The 22,460-nt window shown below is 49.9% G+C and overlaps 1 protein-coding gene across 11 annotated transcripts in view; it reads right to left on the reverse strand.

Moving 5' to 3' along the window:
* ARHGAP22 (Rho GTPase activating protein 22) overlaps positions 1-22,460 on the reverse strand; it is a 218,412-nt gene that overhangs the window by 87,601 nt on the left and 108,351 nt on the right. For all 11 annotated transcript variants that reach the window (XM_084996516.1, XM_021073078.2, XM_021073079.2 and 8 more), the window contains one exon: positions 21,373-21,460. In XM_084996516.1, coding sequence (XP_084852642.1) covers positions 21,373-21,460 — 88 coding nt within the window. The remainder of the gene's footprint in view (positions 1-21,372; positions 21,461-22,460) is intronic.

The raw sequence follows: 22,460 nt of genomic DNA on the forward strand, positions 1-22,460 counted from the left end.
TGCTAGCCCTCTCCATGCACTTACAGGGCTGGGAGGTGGTCTTAGTTGCTTGACCAGGAGTCACCAAGTGGGAAACCTGCTTCAGTAATCAAAGCAACACATACTGAGCACCTGCTATATGCCAAGCCCTGAGCATTCTACATCTATTAACTCTAACCCCCCAAGAATCCTCTTACAACCCCCATTTTACTGATGGAAAAACTGAGGCACAGAGCTGCTAAGTGATTTACCTGGAGTCCTCCAGCTAGTAAGTGAAAGACACAGGCTCTGAACTGAGGAGTTTGGCTCCAGCATGGCTGTTAACCTCTCCCTTCCCATCTGTGTGACCCCCTTCGCTCAGTGTTCCATTACAGATACTGCCCTCATGGAAGCCTCCACAGTGAAAGCAAAAATCCTGTTGACAAAGCATTTGCATAGACAGAACCTACACACTTTTTTTTTTCCTTTTTCTTTTTTGTCTTTTTGCCATTTCTTGGGCTGCTCCCGCGGCATATGGAAGTTCCTAGGCTAGGGGTCTAATCGGAGCTGTAGCTGCCAGCCTACGCCAGAGCCACAGCAACGTGGGATCCGAGCCACGTCTGCGACCTATACCACAGCTCACGGCAACACCGGATCCTTAACCCACTGAGCAAGGGCAGGGATCTAACCTGCTACCTTATGGTTCCTAGTCAGATTCGTTAACCACCGTGCCACGACGGGAACTCCAGGACCTACACACTTTTGAAGGCTCCCAGCATCCTCATGTGCCACAGAAGACCCTCTACCATAAGCTAGACCCATCCGGTTTCTGGTCTGCTTAGTTGAGGGCATGGCACTGTTGAACTGGGGGTTAATTAGTCCTTCTTGCTGTTGTTATCTTTGCTGCTACAGCTGCTGACAGTGCAAGGGAGAGACCTCAGGTACTGGGTGAGTTTCTGAGTGTTTGCTATGCTCCAGCCCCCAGGATTTGTGATTTGCGTACATTATATGCCTTAGGCACACACAACCACCCTGAGACTGAATGTAGATAACCCCATGTCACAGATAAGGAATTAATCAGTTTATTAATGCCAGCTGCCATACTAAAACTACAAATGAACATTCTTTCTTTCATGCTCAGGTCACCATCTCAGGTAGGTCAGCATGAAAGGCTCTAGGGAGGGTGCTCTGCTCCAGGCAGTCACTCAGAGAATGAGGCTCCTTCTAGGACCTAAGCATTGCCCCCCACCCCTCAGTTCTTTCCTTCTGCTCATCAGAGGGGAGCAGAGGGAACAGGGAAATCTCAAGAGACCTTAGGGGCTGAGAGCAGCTTGCAGCCACACTCCCACCCACATTCTATTGTCCAGAGTTCACGTGACATGTCTTACTGTGGGGGAGGCTGGAAAACTGTCTACGTTGCCACAGGAAAAGGAAATGGGTTTGGCTGCCACCCTGGGAGTCAGAGAGGTGAGGTGTCGTGGGGGGGGGGGGGGCAGCTGGGCGGTTGGATGTCCAAGCCTGTGTTTTTTGTTTTTTGTTTTTTTTTAATCTTTTTGTGTGTGTGTGTCTTTTTGCCTTTTCTAGGGCAGCTCCCATGGCATATGGAGATTCCCAGGCTAGGGGTCCAATCGGAGCTGCAGCCACCAGCCTACGCCAGAGCCACAGCAACGCAGGATCTGAGCCGCGTCTGCAGCCTACACCACAGCTCACGGCAACGCTGGATCCTTAACCCATTGAGCAAGGCCAGGGATGGAACCTGCAATGTCATGGTTCCTAGTCGGATTCATTAACCACTGAGCCATGACAGGAACTCCCAAGCCTGTGTTTTGAAAATTCTATACTGCCTTGATGGAAACTGATGCCAAAGCTGTCTGAATTGAATTCTTTCACTTCCATCGTCTTCAAAGACCCTCTGTCCTTCAATGGGGCAATGGATGGGACCCAAAGTGCTGAAGGGCTGTGGGGATTAACTGGGACACTAAGAGAAGAGCTTGACAGAATAAGTGCCCAACAGCCCTCCCTTTCTTAGCGGAGCTGCAGCCAGGGGTGCTGGGCAAGGGAAGGGGGTATGGGGGAGGGCAGGACTGGGAGAATCTCAGCCCAGATGAGAGAGGTCGGGATGGCAAGAGTCCACTGAAAGGGGTTCAAGCACGTGTGCTTGCTGCTGCCACCTAGCTGTGGAGGGAGAAAGTGCAGGACACCCAGCCACCCCTCTCTGGTTCTGGTGGGCAAGGGCTCAGTCCACTTCAGTCCCATTCTGATGCTCATCAGGTTTCTTAGCAGAAGCTGGCCTTGGCCCTGTGTTTCAGGTATAGATGCTGTGATGGGTGAAGTCCCTGTTCCCCAGGGTTTTGCTGTGGAATCAGCAACTCCTCCAGAATGTTCTTCCCAGGCCTTAGCATTCCCCTGTCTGGAGGGCTCCCTGCTGCTAAGGCAGGGCATCTGGGGTGTGACTGTGGATTCCCTTACTGACCACTCCCACAGGGAACCAGGCTGCCCCAAGATGGTGGGCATGGGGTGGGACCCTCCCAAGCTGGCCTTGGTTGTGGCGATGAGATTACAGCTATGTGGGAATGGGCTGCTGGTTACCACAGAAATAGCCCCATGGGGAAGGAGATGGCCACCAAGTCTTTCTAGGAACACACAGCATCTCCGGCACACAACTTCCTGCTTGGGGAGAGGGTCCACAAGCTCCTTGTTCTCCACTCATCACACACAGACACACACACACACACATTCCAAGGGCAAGTTGGCCTCAGGGGGCCTGGTCAGACCCAGCTCTAGCATCTGACAACTCTCAAGGAGCACTGTTTCTCATCTCCCTAGTCACTCAGTGTCAGGTGGAGCTCACTAACCCCAGGGATTCTATTTTCTGGCCTCAGCGCCCTTCCCGCAGGCAGGCCTTGGTCCACCCAACACCAAATCCCAAGCAGCATTTTTCAGACTATGGACTCCAACCCAAAAGAAGGTCATGAAAATAACCCAAAAGGTCTTGACCAGTATTGCTAAAAATGAGATAGAATTAGAGACTAGAAAATGCCAGTGAGCACTGCATGTAGGAGCAGTGCTGTTCTATGAAACCCTTGCTTCTGTGTGTGTCTGAGCCCTGGGGTGGGATGCAATGTCTATTTCTTGTCAAAAAAAGTGTGAAAACACGGTGGTGATGTCTCTATCACATTCCTGCCAGAAAGCTTGGGCTCTCTGTGCAAATTAGCCCGTGCTTTTCTCCTCTTCCCCAACTCTCCCGACAGCCCCCCTTCTGCTGCATGCCAAAGAAGCTCGCAATTTTTACCAAGCCACTCAAAAATACAAAATAGAACCCGCCACCACTGACCACAAAAGATCCCCGTTAAGCACTGATCCCAGGAGGCTGGGTGCTTACTTGTTTGGCATTTGCATAACTAAGAGGGCCACTTAAGTGACCCTTTACTGAACAAAGAAGATCAGCTTCTCTCAATTTAAAGAAAAAAAGAAAAGAAAACCCTCAGTGCTGCACATTCCTTCCTTGGAGGCTCCTGCAAGGTGGGCTGGGCTGGCAGCACTTTGTTCTGACACATCTGGTGGGTTGTTCGTTGCCTCTCCAGCATCATTCCTGAGACGGTTATTTGTGAAGCGCCACGCTGTGCCAGACACGGGAAACCATCGACGAGAGCCCCCTGCCCGACGCCCCTTCCCAGCCCAGGCTGTGCCCTTGTGATGAGGATGGCGGCTCCCCCTCCCTCTCCTGGCCTTTCCTCCCAGAGGAAGGCACTGCCCCCTGCAGGTGTGTTCTGGGCCCCACCAGCTCCAGCTCTGCCTTGAGCCAGTCACGAAAGTCCTGACTCTCCCCGGGGATGCCAGGATTCATCTCATTCCTGCCCAGGCATGGGAGGGGCCCCTCATGGGAATGAATACTTATTAGGTACCAGGCACTGCCATATCCCGCATCCCTAGCCAAGGCCCACCAGGGTCAATACTGTCACCTTCCAAGAAGACTCAGGAGATGAGGTGACTTTTGAAGGTGTGCAGGAAGAAGCCAGTCCATTCCTGGACTCTGGGATTCCTGCGGCTCTGTTCTTCCCCCTGGACCACAGGCAGCACTTGGAAGGGACCTGGCAGTGCTGCAGGTGGAGTATATGACAGGCCATCGCTGTGGTGGTAGGCTGCTCAGATGGAGGGGCTGTGCAGGAAGATGGGGGACCCTCCAGGGGAGGACGATGAGCCAAGACTTTGGGGTTTCATGTCCCAAGAGTGTGGGCTGGAGTCTCCAGGCCAGTGAAAGGGGGTCTAGCTGCCCAGGGCCCGTTGCTTCACTCCTAACCAGCTGTACAGGTTTGCTAGGGCTGCTGTAACAAATTACCATAAACTGGGTGGCTTACAACAACAAAAGCTTGCTCTCTTAGAGTTCTGGAGGCTAGAAGTCCACAGTGGAGGTGTTGGCAGGGCCTGCTCCCTCTGAAGGCTCTAGGGAAGGCTGTCATGCCACCCTGCTGGTTGTGGCATCGTGAGGAATTCTGTGGCCTTCCGTGGCTTGTAGCTGCATCATTCCAGTCTTGGCCTCGATCCTCACACAACCCTTCCCTGGCGTGTCTGTGACCAAATTTTGTCTTATGAAAACGCCAATCTTTGCATTTAGGGCTCATCCTATTCCAGACCTCATCTTATCTAACTGCATCACCTGCAAAGACCCTATTTCCAAATAAGGATACATTTCGAGATTTCCGGTGGACATGAATTTTGGGGGGACAACACTGACCTCCCTCTTTCCTCAGCCACAGCCTCCCTGGCTCTGTGTCCTCCAGTGCAAGTCTGCAGAAAACTGTCAGGGGCAGCAGTGCCCTTGGAACCCCGGAAGTGTCAATGAACTTCAGAAAAACTTTCAAATCTGGTGGGTTTTTTTTCCTTCACAGATTGTAACCCCAAGTTTTAATATTCTGGTATAATACCAAAATAATGTGCTTTAAAAACACTAAACTACAGGTATTTTTGTGATATATATATCACAAAATTACATATATAAATATATATGTAATTTATATACTTATATATGTTTATATATGTGTGTAATGTATATAATTTATATATATATAAAGTTATATATATAATTTATATATATATTTAGGGCTGCACCCATGGCATATGGAAAATATAAATATAAATATATGTATATTTTTAATCTTTTTATGGCCATACCTGAGGCATATGGAAGTTCCTAGGTTAGGTCAAAATCAGAGCTGTAGCCACCGGCCTACACCGTGGCCACAAGCAATGCTAGATCCGAGCTGCATCTGCGACCTATACCACAGCTCACTGCAACACCGGATCCTAACCCACTGAGCAAGGCCAGGGGCTCGAACCCATGCCCTCATGGATACTAGTTGGGTTTGTAACCACTGAACCACCACAGAACTTGTGTGACATATATATGTTTTACATTGGGAGTTCCCTGGTGGCTCAGTGGGTTAAGGATCCAGTGTAGTCACTGCTATGGCTTAAGTCACTGCTGTGGCGCAGGTTCAATCTCTGACCCAGGAACTTCTGCATGCCCATGAGTGCAGCCAAAAAAAAAAAAAAATTGGACTCATTTACACTTGGAGATATGCTTCAAGAGAAATTTGGAATCCAGTGAGGAGAACTTGTTTAGAAGGTGGTTTTCTATTCCTCCATGATCCACAGGAAGGAAGAGAACCAAGCCGTCTCTGTCACAAGATGATAAATCCTTATTCTGGTTCAAAGGCTTTCCAAAACAGCAGCCTTCAAACACAACTGTTCCTGGAGACCTGTCCACCAGATCCATGGGATCACCTGCCCCTGAGAGCACTACAAAAGATGAGACAAACTAGAAATGCTTTTTTTTAAATAAAACTAGAGCTCATGATCAATTAAGAGATGTAGCCCCTGCTAACACACACAAAAAAAGGACTTTAAAAACACTTCTAGAGTGCTGAACAAGATTATTTTGAAGATAAAGAAGTCAAAGGATAATATAGTTTGAAACTTACCTTTAAACAAGTGCCTCAAAAATTTTAGAGAAGCTAGAAAAAATGGGCACCAAAATATGCTCATGGTTCAAAAATAACATCAAATAGTGTGATTTCAAATGTTCACTATGATTCAAATTATCTTTATTTTATAGGGCTTGGTTTTTTTTTGTCTTTTGTTTTTTTAGGGCCACACCTGCAGCATACGGAGGTTTCCAGGCTAGGGGTCGAATAGGAGTTACATCTGCTGGCTACAGCCACAGCCAAAGCCAAAGCCACAGCCACGTGGGATCTGAGGCACCTCTGCGACCTACACCACAGCTCATGGCAACGTCAGGTCCTTAACCCACTGAGTGAGGCCTGGGATTGAACCCACGTCTTCATGGATACTAGTCAGGTTCGTTAACCACTGAGCCACGACGGGAACACCAGGGCTTTGTTTTTTATATTTGAACATTTTGTTAATTTCATCTACTGAGAATTTTATTAGAAGGGTAATATTCTTAACATTTATATTTCATAGGTTTATGGCTTCACTTCATACTTGTCAAATGTATACAATTTCTATTTGAAATGTATAAAATATTTAGCTTCACGGAATTTAACTGTACGCCTTTTAGTGGAAAATACTGAGAATTAATTCTGATATTTTAGAGATGCAAGAAATAAACATCTGCATTCCTGTGTGCTTAATTTTGCTCTGGCAACTGCAATTACTAACATCTTACTAATTAGCAAGTAGCTATTGCTAACCAAGTTCAGGCACAGGAGCCTAATGCCCTACACAGAGCTGTCTTTTTAGGGAGTCTATTTCACAGATGAAGAGTCTGAAGTTTAAGGGATTATGTATTTATTATATGACTCACCCAAGACCCCAGACCTGGGCAGAGTCTGAGCCAACGTTGAATCTCATATAGTGTAACCGAACACCTTGCCCTTAACCACAATAGTACAGGACAAATAAATGGGGGTGTCAAATGACCCCACCAATACACAGTGACTGTCATTTTCTAGCCATCTTTGATTTCGAGTTTTTAATTATCTACACTAGAGCTCACAGACGCAAACCCTTACAGAGACATCAGGTAGGCAGGCTGAACTGAGAAAGCAGGTGGCAGGGATGGGGGCAATAGGGAGTGGTGGGGATTCTGGCCAACTGGAGAACACTCAAGCTCTGTCAAAAAGGGACAGCTGCTACAGAGCTCCTGTTAACTGTTTAGATGGAGAAAGCAAGCCCAGATTCACCCTATAGAAATTTACATTATCTATGGGTAAAACCTTTTGCTTTTAAAATTCTTTCATGAGCCAAACAAAATATGTCTTGTGGGCTGGACTCAGCCCTGGTCTGTAGCCTGAGAACTAGACTCAATTTCTTGTCTCTGTTTGCCTCTATCACTTTCAACTCCCTTCCTGCTTTAGAGTTGCTGCTGCTTCATTGGTTTCATTTATCAAGCATCTTGAAGAGGCAGGCACCAGGCTCTACATACACAGATGCAAGCCCCTCCTTTGGGAGCTCATATTCCAGAGTGGGGTACCTCTGAGTTGTTTCACTTGAGGGCATTGCTTTGCATTTTAATATGTACACAAATCACCCGATGGATGTATTGCTATCACCCAGATTCTGTTTCAGTAGATCTGGTTGGGGCCTGAGAACCTGCATTTCCAACAAACTCCCATGTGATCCATGGACCACCAGGCTGGCCCATGGACCACACCTTGTGCAGGAAGAAGCTAGACTAAAGAACAGTCTTGTCTCTAAGAAAGTTCCTAACTTGAAGCCTCCTGTCTTAGGAGCCTCTGTACCCACGCTTGGTTTCCCAGAAGCGACCTGGGTCTTCCAACCCCCCACCCATTAATCCCCTGCCACATTCCTCCCCGCATCCTAATTTATCTAGAGATTTAGTCTAGTTGAGATCACTTGCAAAGAATTTTATCTGCATCTTTGCTCTGAGCTGGCACTGAGCATACCTCTTCCTGCATATCACCCTTTCCTATCCGGTGAGCAGAGCTCTAGCTGAGGGATTTCTGTCTGCATCCCTCCCTATCTCAGAGCCGTGGTGCCCAGCACCCACCTGGGCTCCTGTCAGCAGCCTAAAATGAGACCCTGGAGGGGGACTCACCTGGAGGGACCCCAGACTTCATCTGTACTAGTCATGTGACTGTGGACAAGTTAACCCTTTGTGCCTCCATTTCCACATCTATACAACAGGGGGTAAGGTCCCCTTGCCCAGATGTCAGGAAGACTGAACTAATACACTGTAGGGTGCCCTTCCACTCCTCTTTCTGAAAAGAAACTCAACAAATAAACTTAAGAATCTCATGTTGCTTGTGTCCTATGGAAAATGTTAATGTGGGGAACTCATTCCTATTGCTGCCCTGGGAACAGGACCAGTTGCTCCTGAAGGAATTAGCAGGTTTCCTCCAGTGAGGGGCCTTTCATTCTGTCAGTGAGTAAACATGGTCCTGTGCCTGATCTGGGCCGGGGCATGCAAGGGGCAGCCACACAGAGAGTAGGCAGACGCGTGCACAGTCACCAAGTGTACGGCGTTGGGAGGCCACACACAGGTGTCTGCAAAGTCAGGACATGTCAAAGAAGATGGTAAAGAGTGCGCTTGCCAATTTTCAAATAATAGTCACAATATTTTTCCATTCTCAATGTTTTTTCAGGTGAAACACCTCTAAGAAACATGGGGTCAATCAATCAAAGCCACAGAATAGCCAGAAAGTCACAAAATTCTGAGATAGGACTGTATTTGTTTACTTTTAAATATAAACAATTGGCCCTGTTGCTTTACGATTAGGGGCATTTTATCTGAAAAGGTGTCTGGAGGTTGATGAAAACCATTGAGCATATTCAATGGAAATGTTATAAAATTGGGTTGTGATGATCGTTATACAACTATAAATGCAATAAAATCCACTGAGTAATTAAAAAAAGTAAAAAAAAAGAGCATATTATTTGAAAAGGTTACTAACTATTCTTTAAAAATAAGTTTACCCTTTGTTTCTTGGTTTTGCAGACACCTTGCTGCAATACTTGCTAAACTTTATTAAGTACTTAACACAGGTTAGGTATTATTCTAAGCTACAGGTGCATCTATCACAAAAACACTGGGGTAGGTACTTAAAAAAAAAACCTTTCTTTTGAAATAATTCCAGATTCACAGGGAACTGCAAAGAACTGCACAGGGAGGTCCCATGCACCCTTCACCGAGCCTCCTTCACCATCAGCATCTTACATAACTACATCATGGTATCAAAACCAGGAAACTAAGCTTGGTACAATCCACAGAGCTGATTCGGATTTAGCCAGTTATACAAAGACTGGGGTGTATATGTGTGTGTGCGTGTGTGCAGTGTGTATTGAGGCAGTGGGCGTCCATGCAGTTTTATCAGATGTGTAGGTATGTGATGTACAGATCACTATCAAGATACTTACCTTTATCATCAGAATAAAGCTCCCTCTGGTCCCCTTTTATAGTGACAGCCAACCCCTTCCCTCCCATCCCTAACCCAAGGCACACATACTTTAATTATTCTCATTTTATGTATGAGAAAACTGAGGCACAGTAAAGTTAGCAACTTGACCAAAGTCATACAGCTAGTGAGTTCGGAGTCTGGCTTTTGAATTCTATCATTTAAAGAGACTTGTGGAGTTCCCGTCATGGCTCAGTGGAAACCAATCTGACTAGCAACCATAAGGATGCAGGTTGGATCCCTGGCCTCAGTCAGTGGGTTAAGGATCTGGCATTGCCATGAGCTGTGGTATAGACTGCAGACATGGCTCGGATCTGGTGTTGCTGTGGCTGTGGCGTAGGCCAGCAGTAGCTCCGATTCAACTCCTAGTCTGGGAACCTCCATGTGCTGTGAGTGCAGCCCTAAAAAAAAAAAAGGATAAACATAAAGAGACTTGTTGTGGGGAGGGGTGTGGGTAGCTCATTGGGGTGGAGTCTAGAAGGGCTTCATAGATTATGGATCTTGGTCCTGAATAGGGAAAGAGCATTACCTGCAATGGGGGAACAGTGGAACATGGGAGTGGAACTGAGCACTTAACAAGCCATGTGCCCTGCAAAACTGAATCCAGGTTGTCTCAGCTGCTAGCCTGGGCTTCTGTGCCCTCACAATAACCCAGTCATCTTTATCCCCAAACTACATCTCCCTGTCTGTCCTTTCTTAGTTGCTTGGCAACCTGGAAGTCATCCTGGACACTGCCTCCTGCATCCCATTCTTCACCGGGTTTGGCCATCCTGTCTCACAGTCACCTGCATTCTCCTGGCCTCTGCTTGGTTCTAGCTTGTCAGCATCTAGTGCCTGATGCTCTATTAAGACAGCGCCCTAACTGGTGCCAGGTCTACCTTGTTACCCCATACTCAATCCAGTTTTCTCATTGTTGTTAATAAATATGATCATTCCTTTCCCTTGTTTAGGAAACTTCAGTGATTCCTCCTTGCCTATAATATTGTCCAAATGCCTGAGCCTGATAGACGAGGCTCTTTGGGATCTAACCCACAGCGAATGGTGCAGAGTTAGTCAGGCTGTGTCATGCCCCAGGACATTTGCACGACTGTGTGTGTCTCCTCAGCTGCAGCTGTAGGTGTGATTCAGCCATGGACCCTGTCTGAGGAGCCCTACATCTGATGAGAGAAACATAACAGCCTCCGAAGGTGAAGAAGGTCAAAAACCAAGAGGTGTTTTCAATTGTGTGTGAAAGGTGCAGCCTCAGAAGCAAGTGCAGGTTTGAATGAGAAGCCCTAAGGTGAAAGGGGGAGGGTCACCTGGCTGGGATGAGGATGTCAGTGGCAAGCCTGGAGTCTGGATCCATGCACCTCCCCAGCCAGGGCAGGACACTTCCTGGAGTCCCTACAGGCCATGCAGGTGGCCCTCAGTGTGCAGATCAGAAGGCTATGGGTCAGGGAGTCAGGGCGAGTGTCACATGCTGAGGTAAGGCTGAGCCAGTGCACTGGGGTAAGGACCACGTTACACACTCAGAAAGCCAGGCTGACCCAGGTGGGCAGCATGGGTGGGTCACTAGAGGCTCTTTCTGTTGGCCTCATTCAAGAGAGATGGCTGCAGATTAATCACCTAAGGGACAACAGCCTTGATGAGCAAGGATGCAGGTGCAGGCCTCACCTCCCAAAGCAACTTTCCTTGAGGCCCTCTCTGGGTGTAGGCAGGGCCGTTTAAAGGCCCATCGGCTTTAGAGGATTAGGGTTGGGAGAAGTGGAGACTCTGCAGGAAATTCAGCAGCATTTCTATCCATGGGACCAAAGGGGCGGTGGGCGGAGACAGAGGGCAGGCGTGGCTTCAGGCCCAGGGCCAGGGCTGGATGGGAAGAACATGGGGCTGGGCTCTGAGGGGTGGAGCAGCTCAGCCCCTGGAGAAGCCACACCCCCTTTCTGGTGCCAAGTTTATGAATGGGATAAGGGCACTGATAAGATGTGGACTAAATTCATTTATGACTGGAGGCTCTGAGGGCTGGTGAATTTGCAGAAAGGGATCAACGAGGGGTGTTAGGCTGTGTTCTCAGGCTGGAGAAAGTCAGGTCCTGGGTTTACAGCCAGAAGCCCACAGTCAGGGCCGGCTTCACAGGTTTGTGACCAGGGCAGGGGCACCCAGCCCCCCTACTCAGAAGGACCCTGCCCTAGAAATTCAGTGCTCTCTCTGGTGGCTGTCTTGAAGTTGTCAATAATTTTGTCTTAAAATCTATGTTTTCACTATTACACATAAAATAAACAGGGATCTACTGTGTGTAGCACAGGGAACTATATTCAATATCTTGTAATAACTTATAATGGAAAAGAATCTAAAAAATATATATATGTACATATCTGTATAACTGAACCACTTTGCTATATACCTGAAATGAAATCAACTATACTTTGATTTTTAAAAATTGTGAAAAACAAGATCCTACTGAAGAGAACAGAGAACTATATTCAATGTCCTATAATAAACCATAGTGGAAAAGAATTTAAAAATAAGAATATATAAAATAAATAGTGAGAATTTCTGTTGTGGCTCAGTGGGTTAAGAACCCAACAGAATGTCTGTAAAGATGCGAGTTTGATTCCTGGCCTTGGTTAAGGATCCAGCATTGCCACAAGCTGCGGTGTAGGTCACAGAAGTGGCTCAGATCCTGTGTTGCTCTGGCTGTGGCATAGGCTGGTAGCTGCAACTCCTATTAGACCCCTAGCCTGACTTCCATACATCACCAGTGCAGCTGTAAAAAGAAAAAAAAAAAAAAATTGTGGTTTGTAATTGAAGTCTGATGGCCCAGTGCAGTGTGTGTGAGAGCCTGGAACCTCAGCTCTCCCATGGTCCTGCCCCCTATAGGCTCCTGCCTCTAGGATGCTCAGCCACTCCCTACCTCCTGGTACCCCAGGCCAACAGCCCCCCTCCCCACCTCTGCCCAGTGACTGCTGCCACCCCCTTCCTCTAGGCTGGTGGAGGGCTGGAGTCAGGGGCACCTACCCCGCAGAGTCTCAGGGTGGAACACAGTGGGGACAGTTGCTGCCCTGGTTGACAGCACCAGTGCACAGGGTAGGGCATCAGGCTGCAGGAAAGGGAGACGCCTGGCTGGACTTCCTCCCCCAGGATGAGGTCCAGTGGCTTGTGGGAGGGAGACCTGGTAGCTGGTGGCTGTGTGTGCTGTACCTCCAGGAGGAGGGTGGGACCCTGGGTGCCTATGAGTCATCTCTTCTCATCCTACAAGCATATCCCTGTGCCCAAGTGAGTGCACCACTTAAGTAGCAAACAAAAAAACACCCATGCCTGGTCTGTCCCTAGGACCCCACAGAGAACGGCTCTGCCTACTCCTCCCACATCATAGAGCTTCACATGCATCCATGTGGCCACTGAACCCCTTGGAGTCCTCTGCCCTCCTCAGCGGAGCAGCTTAGAGCTGCAGGGAGGGTGGTGGCCTCCAGCCCCCTCACCATGTAGGAGTCAGTCTTGTTTATGTAGGGCTCTTCTACTACAGTGTGGGGATGGTGACCTCCTTAATTCCAGCTCCTGTCTCCACGGACACAGACTCTGGGCACCTCACTCCCATAGCTGCCCTTGCTCAGGACCAAGTAGATAATTTGTGGGGCCTGGTACAAAATAAAAATGCAAGGCTCCGTCTTCCAAAAGCAGGGGAAAAGCAGTATGAAAGGTATTAAATAGAAAATTTCCAGAGTTCCTGACAGAAACGAATCTGACTAGGAACCATGAGGTTGCACGTTCGATCCCTGGTCTCGATGAGTGGGTTAAGCATCTGGTGTTGCTGTGAGCTGTGGTATAGGTCACAGACATGGTTCAGATCTGGCATTGCTGTGGCTCTGATGTAGGTTGGCAGCTACAGCCCTGATTCGACCCTTAGCCTGGGAACCTCCATATGCCGTGGGTGCAGCCCTAAAAAGACAAAAAAAAAAAAAAGACAAAAAAAAAAAAAGAAAAAAGAAACTGGAACAAATATTAAAAAAAGAAAGAAAGAAAAATTCCCCCTTTACTCCGTGAGCTCTCTTTAACTGGTCCAAGTGTGGTTCTTGGACCAGCAGGAGCAGCAGCAGCACCTGGGAGCTTGTTAGAAATGCAGGTTCTCAGGCCCCACACAGACCCTGGAATCAGTAACTCGGGATGAGAAAGCACAGGCTGGTGGAGGGTGGGGAAGCATCCTCGACTCGTCCACACATCTTAGCTCACTCTATGTTCACAGCCAGCTTGCCCAGTAGTTAGCTTTATTTCTATGATCAGGATGAAAATGAGACTCAGAGAATGTAAGTTACTGGCCCAAGTTCTTGCCATTCATGACTGGTGGAGCTAGAATGTGAATCTTGGTGCCTGACTCCAAAGTCTAGGCTCCCCCACCCGGGTGCTCCCCCTCCCTCTCTGCCTTCATTTTAGGGCCACTTGAAGAGCACCTAGTCCACGTCAGGCATTGCACCCCGTCACCCCCTGACCTAAGCGTGTGCTGTGCAGTATGGCCCCACCACACACATGGGGCTGCTGAGAACTTGAAATGCGGCTGGTGTAACTGAGCAACAGGATTGTCAATTTCATTACAAACGTGGCTGGCTTCCTTTAATACTTCTACTGAAAGGGGCTGCTCTAGAACATGATTTTGGCCAAGGGAATGAACTGCAGCCTCCTCTTCGAGGGCATTTTCTTCCCAGGGACATGGATGGGAGTTCCCCACGCCTGGTCCTGTGTTTAGTTGAGAAAAGTAAGGTTAAGACAGGAGGGCCAGACCACAAATCAGGGAAGTTCAAGAAATCCCTCTTGTATTTGCTGTTTCTCCCACCTTTGGGGGTGGAGAGAGCTGGTGAATGACTTTCTAAATTCATTTCTAGTCACTTCCCATCGTCTGGCACTCTGCAGGCAAACTCAGCGGGGCCACATGGGGTCAGGCTGATATGCCGGCTGGCTGGTACCAGGTGCCGAGATAGGCTGAGATTGGTATCCCGCTCAGGAGGCCGCTAATGAGATGAGCTATGCTCTGGGGATGTCAGGAGCACCGTATCGTCTGCTTCTACAGGGTAATCTGTGTGTGCTGGCTGCGTTTCAAGGTCAGGCTGCAGAGATAGCAGGCAGCACTTTTCCTATCTGCCCAAAACTGCAGGCAGATAAGGAGGCAGCTGTAAGCTCAATGCTCGAGAGAGGCTTCAAAGACCCAGTGCAGCTGCTAGAAACTGCTGGAACCCGTTCTCATGGAGTAAGCTTGGTTACGGAAGGCCAGTCTTCTGGTGCCATTCTACCAGGGCAGGTGGACACCTCGGAGACCCTCTTATCTTACAGTTGGAGAAACCAAGTAAATCTGATCTGGTTCCCTCAGGAAGTTAGAGGTTGAGCTGTGTCTGGGACCCATTTAAACAGACCCCAAAGCCATGCACATGATCAGGGCCCCCTTGCTAAGAACTTGGCACATGAGTTTGGAATTGCACAGAAAGGATCCGAGCTTGACTTTAAGTGGCCTGGCTTCTGGGTTGCCTCCCTCATGAGTGACCGCTTCGGCAGGGCCTGTTGTTCTGCTCCTCCAGGTCAGACTGGTCCCCTCTGTGGACACTGGCTAGGGTGAGGGTTGGGGGCAGAGCATGGATGGTGGTAACAAGGAGTGGCAGCTCATCTCCTCATCTCCTGCCTGGTCCTTGTAATCCACCACCCCCATCACTACCCCTGGTGCGTTTTCTAACACACCCTCCTGCCAGCTTAAGATGGGCAATGGCTAAAGTCCCAGCCTCTCTGTCCAGCATCCAAGGCCCTTCATGACCTGGCCCTGAGCACCTTTCCACTTTGGTCCTCTATGCGCTGAGTCTCCACACCACACACCTCTGCAGGCCTCTGTGCTTTGTGTCTCTGACCTCCCTTCTGGACCATTCTGGGGGTGACCTTCTCTTACGTGGGTCATTTTCACTTCCCTGTCAAGGTTCAGCTTGAGTGAGATCTTCCCTAACCAGCCAAGCGAGCTGCCCCCACCCTCTGCTCTGGGCTCTCAGCCCTGGGGACACCTGTCAGAGAGAGTCCTCACCACACAGTTTTGGGACTGGTAATGTATAGGGATGGCTGAGAGGAGTGTGTTATTGTTATTATTAAGAATCATGATAAACAGACAGATTTCAGGGAAGAGGGAAGAAGAGAAAAAACTTTGGGCATTTATGCTGAGCCAGGCCCTGGGCTCTCACTGCATCCTCACTAAACCCAAGGCACTTGGCTTTATTATCACCAAATTACAAGTGATGAGACAGAGTCACGGGGACATCGAGTGACTTGCCCGAGCCCACGCGGGCCTGGGTGGCAGGGTCGGGCTTCTGTCCAGTTCCCCCTGGCTTTGGACAGGACAGCCTAGAACACTGGCCAGAGCTAGATGGTGTGGGGACAGGCATGCCCGGCTGGGAGAGCGCAGCAAACGGGAGCAAACAGGGAGACGGCATGAGGGCTCGGCCTCCCCACTCTCTCCCCTGGAAATTTCCTTTCTCTGCAGACTTGCCCTAGGAAACCCTGGTGTCACCAGCATGCCTGGGTATAGTCCATCCCGTGTCTCCCCCACTTCTGGGGGGCACCACTGGTCACTTTGCTCATGCTCCAGCCCCCAAGGCCTGGGTGGAGCTGCAGACCCTAAGCCTCAAAGCCATGTTGCCCAGGCCAGCTGCCCGCAGGATGCCCACCGGGAGTTTGGGGTATGGGTGGGGATCCCAAGCACTGTGGTGGGGGAGGCAGCAGGGGCTCTGTGGGAGAGCAAGGCACTTGCCAGATCTCTGACCTGGCAGCTTTGCCCAGAGCCTCCAGCACCCTATCTTGAGAAATATGGTCTGTGGGGCCCAAAGCAGTTAGGCACCCTTCACTGGGAACTGGGCCCAGACATCAGAGGGTCCATGACACCCTCTGTATCCTCCCCCTGCTCAATAAGACAGCACTTCCCTGCTCTGGGATTCAGGGCAGCCATTCGAGTCTCATTCGGATTATCCTGAGCCCCACACGCTGGGGTCCTTACACTCCAGGAGGAAATGCCACAAGGTAGTCACACCTGAGGCTCCAGTGTGGTTTTGCAGAAAGAGCCAAGGTCAGTGTGACACTTGGTCCCTAAAGAGACAGCTGTGGACCGTGTCTGATGCAGGGCACCTCTTTTCCCTTCCTGGAAGCTCCTGGGGGTCCTTGTTCCTACGGTATGAAGCCTAGGTGGGCCAGTCTGCCCAGGTGTGGAGTGGATGGGCCTTTCCTCATCACTCCGGTGTCACCAGGGGCAGGCATGTAGCCTAAACACAGGCACCCAGACCTCAGACCCTGAGACAGTCATGCCGCCAGGACTGAAGAACCCATGGGATTCAGCCTTCCCTGCACAGAGCACCCACCCTCTCTCTGTTCCTGGCTCTGGGAGCCCTGAGCAGCCCTGCCACCTGCCCTTCCACAGGCACCTCTCCAGCTTCCCGTGGGTTGATTCTATGTGGCTCCATAGCCTCTGGCCATTTCCCCCTTTGCCTGCATTCGTCAGAGCTGGCTTCTGCCACCTATAATCAGAGACTTTGAAGGACATGCCTAGCCACAGAGGAGCCAGGATAGGCTAGTGTTTACTTGCCAGCAAGACATAGGCTCCCATCTGAATCCCTGTAGTCAGTGGACTTGCCTCCCTGCGGTAGCTTCATGCTTATACCAGAAGAGGGATTCTGGCAAGGAGCTACACAGCTCTATGGATCACCTAACTTGGCTCACCAAACTTGAGCATTGAGTGGGTTTAGCAACTTTTTGCCCAGAGCACCAAAAGCAAGCCTCTCCACCCCTTAACCCAACCCTGCAGATTTGGAGGAAGGCTAAAGCTTGGCCTGTGGCTAGATGCCTGCAGAGAGTCTGAGAGGCCAATGGGATAGGTCCTGCAAGGGGCAGACAGCTTTCAAAAGGCTGGGAGGGAGTGGGGTTGGCCAGGCAATTACTGGGCTGGAGAAGAGGCCCAGGTGGAAAGGGGACCCAAAGTCCTTGAACCCCAGCCCCTTCTGGGGGCCTGCCTCCTTCAGATCCGACAGGGAGCCAAGCTCAGAGTGTTGGTGGAAAGCCGGGTTCTGGGGCTTGACTGCGGCTCCACTAGTTAGTGACTGTCAGAGCCCATCAAGAATCAGCCATGCAGCCTGGCTGAGATGGTTGTGGGGGCGGGATGGAGGACACGCATGGCCTGTCATGCAATTGGCATGTCTCTCCACTAGATGGCACTCACTGTACAATTTTTCCTTACTCCTGAAGACCACGGATAGAACTATGACTTAAAATTCATGTAATTGATTTCATGCATGATCATTCTTGGGTTTTCTTTCAGGTGCCCAAGAGTTGTCCAGTTTCCCTTCCTCTGGATACTGTATGTGATACTGGATACCAGCATGGCTTTCCCTGGCCAGCAAGATGCATCCACTGGAGGTGATCGAGTATTTCCTCCTCAGGGTGTCTGGGGCCCCTCACTGTCCACCACCTGACCTGCTTTCCCTGTGAGGTCTCACAGCCCCTGTTCCAGGGCTTCGGAAGTGGCTGCAAGTTCAAAGGCAAGAGGACAGAGATGTGCAGCACCTGGATCTACATATACCTGGTGCTTAGTCCACTGCTGGGCTTGGGAAGAAGTGGGTGGGGACTTTTCTTTCTATAAGTGCATTCCTAGATCTTTCAGGCCCAGGTAGGAAAGATGCCAGACTTGGCCTGTGTTGGAGAGTGGCTGAAGTGTGCGGCTTTGGAAGCCAGACTGCCCTGACCTTACCGCCATCCTGCTGTGTGTCCTTGGGCAAGTCACCCATCCTTCCTAACCCCCAGTGTCCTTTTTCATAAAACAGGCAGTGACACTACCCCTTACCTTAGAGGGCTGGTTTGAGTATGGTGGTAGCCCCACAAAGATGTCCAGGTCCTACTTCCTGGAACTGGGACTGTTACCTTAGAGGGCAAATGGATCTTCTCCCCGCCCCCTCCTCCACCCCGAGTCAAAGAAATCCCTGTGAAAAACTGACCCAGATAAAGAGCACACACTCTGGTGGTCATTCCCATCTGGTCCTTGGGGCACATGCTCAGTGCCTTGCTGAATTTATGGTGAGGCGTGGTGACCGCTACCTTTCGGTTTCTGCCTCACCTCACTTCTCCCCAACTCTCAGCCCAGGACCTGGGCGCCTCCCCCAGCCCTTGCTTCCATGTGTCGGGTTCGGTTCCCCTCCCCCACATGGCAGGGCCCTGCCCACCTCATTGCCCTCCTTCTTTCTTCTCTACCTTCTTAGCAGATGCTTTTACTCCTGTTCTACATGCTGCGTCCAGCGCTGCAGGGCAATGGGGAATCCTGGAAGAGGGACAGCGCGGAATAACAAAACACACAAGACTACTTAACATTTAGAAAGGGGGGTACTCTGTTCCACAGAACAAAGGGTGCCTAGGCTTTAGCCCACAGACTTTTATTAAGGAAGGAGATGAGATTAGTGGGGAAGGTGATAAGATTAGTGGGGAAGGTGACGAGATTAGTATTCTTAGGATTAAGGAAGGGGACAAGATTGTGGGCAAGAACAGGCATAGCAGAGTTCCGTGGGGCGCAGTGGTTTAGGAATATGACTAGTAACTAGGTTGCGGGTTCGATCCCTGACCTTGCTCAGTGGGTTAAGGATCTGGCATTGCCATGAGCTATGGTGTGGGTCATAGACGTGGCTTGGATCCCACGTTGCTGTGGCTCTGGTGTAGGCCGGTGGCTACAGCTCCAATTAGACCCCTAGCCTGGGAACCTCCATAGGCCACAGGAGTGGCTCAAGAAAAGGCAAAAAAAAAAAAAAAAAAAAAAAAAGAACAGGCATAGCCAATGACAAGATCCTAAGAGGGTATCCTTAGGACATGGTGCAGTTGTTTATAGAACAACATGAATATCTTGTCTTTGAAGGAGACCCTGTTCTTTAGAACTCTGCGCCCACAGAGAGTTGTCTTTTGCAGAGTCCAGCTGTTCAGTGGTCTCCAACATATACAGTCAACCAAGCCCCTATTTTCCACTGTCCCTAGGATCCCTCTGTTGCCACTTTCTAGTGTGCATTTTTAGCATCAAGATTCTTGCAGTAGATGAAATACCCACCTGTAACCACAGGTACTTGAGCTGTGCATATGGGGGATGCCATTGAGAGGGTCTCCCTACACTTCACCTGCAGCCTGTGCCTCCTGGAATCCCCAGTATGGACAGAGCAGGGAGAACACACCCCACCCCAGGCTTGGATTCTTTTTCTTTTTAGGGCCACATCCACGGCATAGGGGCATATGGAGGTTCCCAGGCTAGGGGTCAAATAGGAGCTGTAGCTTCTGACCTATGCCACAGCCACAGCAGCACTGGATCCCAGCCCCGTCTGCAACCTATACCACAGCTCACAGCAATGCCGGATCCTTAATCCACTGAGCAAGGCTCATGGATGCTAGTCAGGTTCATTTCCATTGCACCACGACAGGAACTCCCAGGCCTGGATTCTTTCATTCCTGCTCCAAATGGCGATCTCTTGCTGGCCTGAGCCTGGGCTGATCCATCCCAGGGTGTACAGCCCACAGCCAGGTCACTTCATCAGAGTGGTTGAGCGGCCGTGCTGCTCTTAGACTTTTAACTTACTGGCTCACGGACCCCAGTGAGGCCCTAACACACTCAGTCCATAACTACCACTTCCCAGAAGGAAGTCTAAACTCGGATGGCATGTGATGGGATGTGATGACAACCTGCCTGTGATGCTCTTGGTGCCCTGCCCAGACCCCCAGGCACTCACTGTTCCCATTCACACTGGTGGCCTCTTTCCTTAAGCACCTGCCACTCTGCCCCAAGACCCTCTCTGAATGCAGAGAGTTTGGCCAAGTGCTGTGCAGGCCAGAAATGCCACAGGCAACCTCCCCAGGAGCAGCTCTCAGTTAACGGCCAGTGGGAGTTGGTGAGTAAGCTCCTAGCCTCCTCACTCCTTGGATGAGACTCCTCTGAGTTCATTCCCCCAGAAGCTCCCCTTTGGAACTGAGCCCTAGGTGCCCACAGCAGCACCCACTCACTGGCGCACCCTGCTGGCTCTCCTCCCTTCCTGCTCTCATCCTTGGGCTTTCTTGGGAATGGGATAAACTGCTCAGATCTGACAGAAGTCAAGCTAAGGAAAACACCACCTCACTGTAGAAGCCGGCCCCTCTATAAACAGACTGATTCATGTGCAAGATACATTTACTTAGTTCAATAAGAATCACATTTTAAAACTGGGAACTTTAAAAAACGGTTTCGTAACTGCCAACATGACAGCAGTTCTCTGAAGTAAATTAGCTCCTTTGCTCCCATCACATCCCAGATCTCTATTCGGGGATTCATGATGGGGTTTATTTTAACACTCTGAACCTGTGCCAGGGATTTGCCTGGACTTATTTGCATGTGACCCAGAAACTGTGTTTGGACCTTCACCCTAAGGTGCCCCGTCACTTGGTTTCTTCCCTTGTCTTACAGTGATTTTAAAAATCCACATTTTCCTCTCACCAAAAGCTAATTATCCAGACAACTGATTGGGTTTTCTTTTTTTATTTTCGTCTCTTGTCTTTTTAGGGCCACACCTGTGGCATACAGAGGTTCCCAGGCTAGGGGTCGATTCAGAGCTGTAGCTGCTGGTCTATACCACAGCCACAGCAACGTGGGACCAAGCCGCATCTGCGACCCACACCACAGCTCATGGCAACACTGGATCCTTAACCCAAGAGTGAGGCCAGGGACTGAACCTGAACCTGCGTCCTCATGGATACTAGTTGGGTTCATTAACCACTGAGCCACGGGAACTCTCTTGATTGGATTTTATAATTTTCCCCCACATTTGCAATATCCTCTATATTTGGCCCAAATTTCTGAACTGTGCTTGGAGACAGCGCCAGAGTTCCTGCAGAGAGGAGTGCTGTGAAGGTGGCCCTTCCTAGGCCAGAGGTGAGGGGACATGCCCATGAGGGCCACCAGGGTCAGCCCCAGCACAGAGCTGAGAGTGTGCAGGCCTACCTGGGCTGATCTCAAAGAGGTGCTTTCCCGGGTCCTCGGGGCCAGGAAGAAGTTCAGTCACCTGGGTCCCTTGTAGAGAAATAAATCCCTAAAGTAGAGAGACAAACACAAACATGAGGCATGAGACGGCTAAGAAAGGGTTCCTGGAGACAGAGAGTGGGGACTTGGGATCAGGGGTCCCTGGTTGGGTGCTGGGAGGAGCACAGGCCTCCTTTCCAAGTCAGGGACCAGGCACAGGAGGCCCTGCATAGGGTCCCCCATGCAGTAGGGCGACACTACATCTTTTTTTAATTTTAATGACTTTTATTTTTTCCATTATAGTTGGTTTACAGTGTTCTGTCAATTTTCTACTGTAGCAAGGTGGCCGAGTCACATATACATATATACATTATTTTTTCTCACATTATCATGCTCCATCATAAATGACCAGATATAATTCCCAGTGCTACACAGCAGGATCTCATTGTTTATCCATTCCAAAGGCAATAGTTTGTATTTATTAACCCAAATTCCCAGTCCCTCCCACTCCCTCCCCCTCCCCCTTGGCAACCACAAATCTGTTCTCCAAGTCCATGAGTTTCTCTTCTGTGGAAAGGTTCACTTCTGTACATACCCGTGGAGAAGATGGGGTTCACTCCCCTGGCTAAGGCATGGAAGCCCAAGGCAGGAGCAGGAAGGAAGGCTTCATTATTGGGGGCCCCTGTCCCAGTGTGGCCATGTGCAAGCTTTCTGGGGCAGGAGTTTTCAGCAGGAGAGTCGGGGAGTGGAAGGGTCCTCATACCTAACTGTCCAGGAGATGATGACGTGGGGGAAAGGAGCTCAGTTCTGCCCCCTGCTGGCTGAGGGAGATTTTACCTCTTTACCTATGCATGGGAGTCGGCTACCAGGCAGAAGGTACCCAGGCAGATGGTGCCACAAGCCTGATAAACCAGTGTGTGTACACTTCGGGGGCGGGGGGCTCCCTGTGGGTCCCACCCCATTATCTAAATGCTCAAATCTAGTAGCCAGCTTAGCCCTGTACTTTCAGGCTGTGTGACTTCGGGCAACCTCTTAACCTCTCTGAACCTCAGTTTCCATGTCTATACAAT

Source organism: Sus scrofa, chromosome 14 (assembly GCF_054392235.1).
Source record: "Sus scrofa isolate SSC_HxYL_T2T_F1_AM1 chromosome 14, Sscrofa_HxYL_maternal_Yorkshire_Landrace_v2.0, whole genome shotgun sequence".
Classification (NCBI taxonomy): domain Eukaryota; kingdom Metazoa; phylum Chordata; class Mammalia; order Artiodactyla; family Suidae; genus Sus; species Sus scrofa.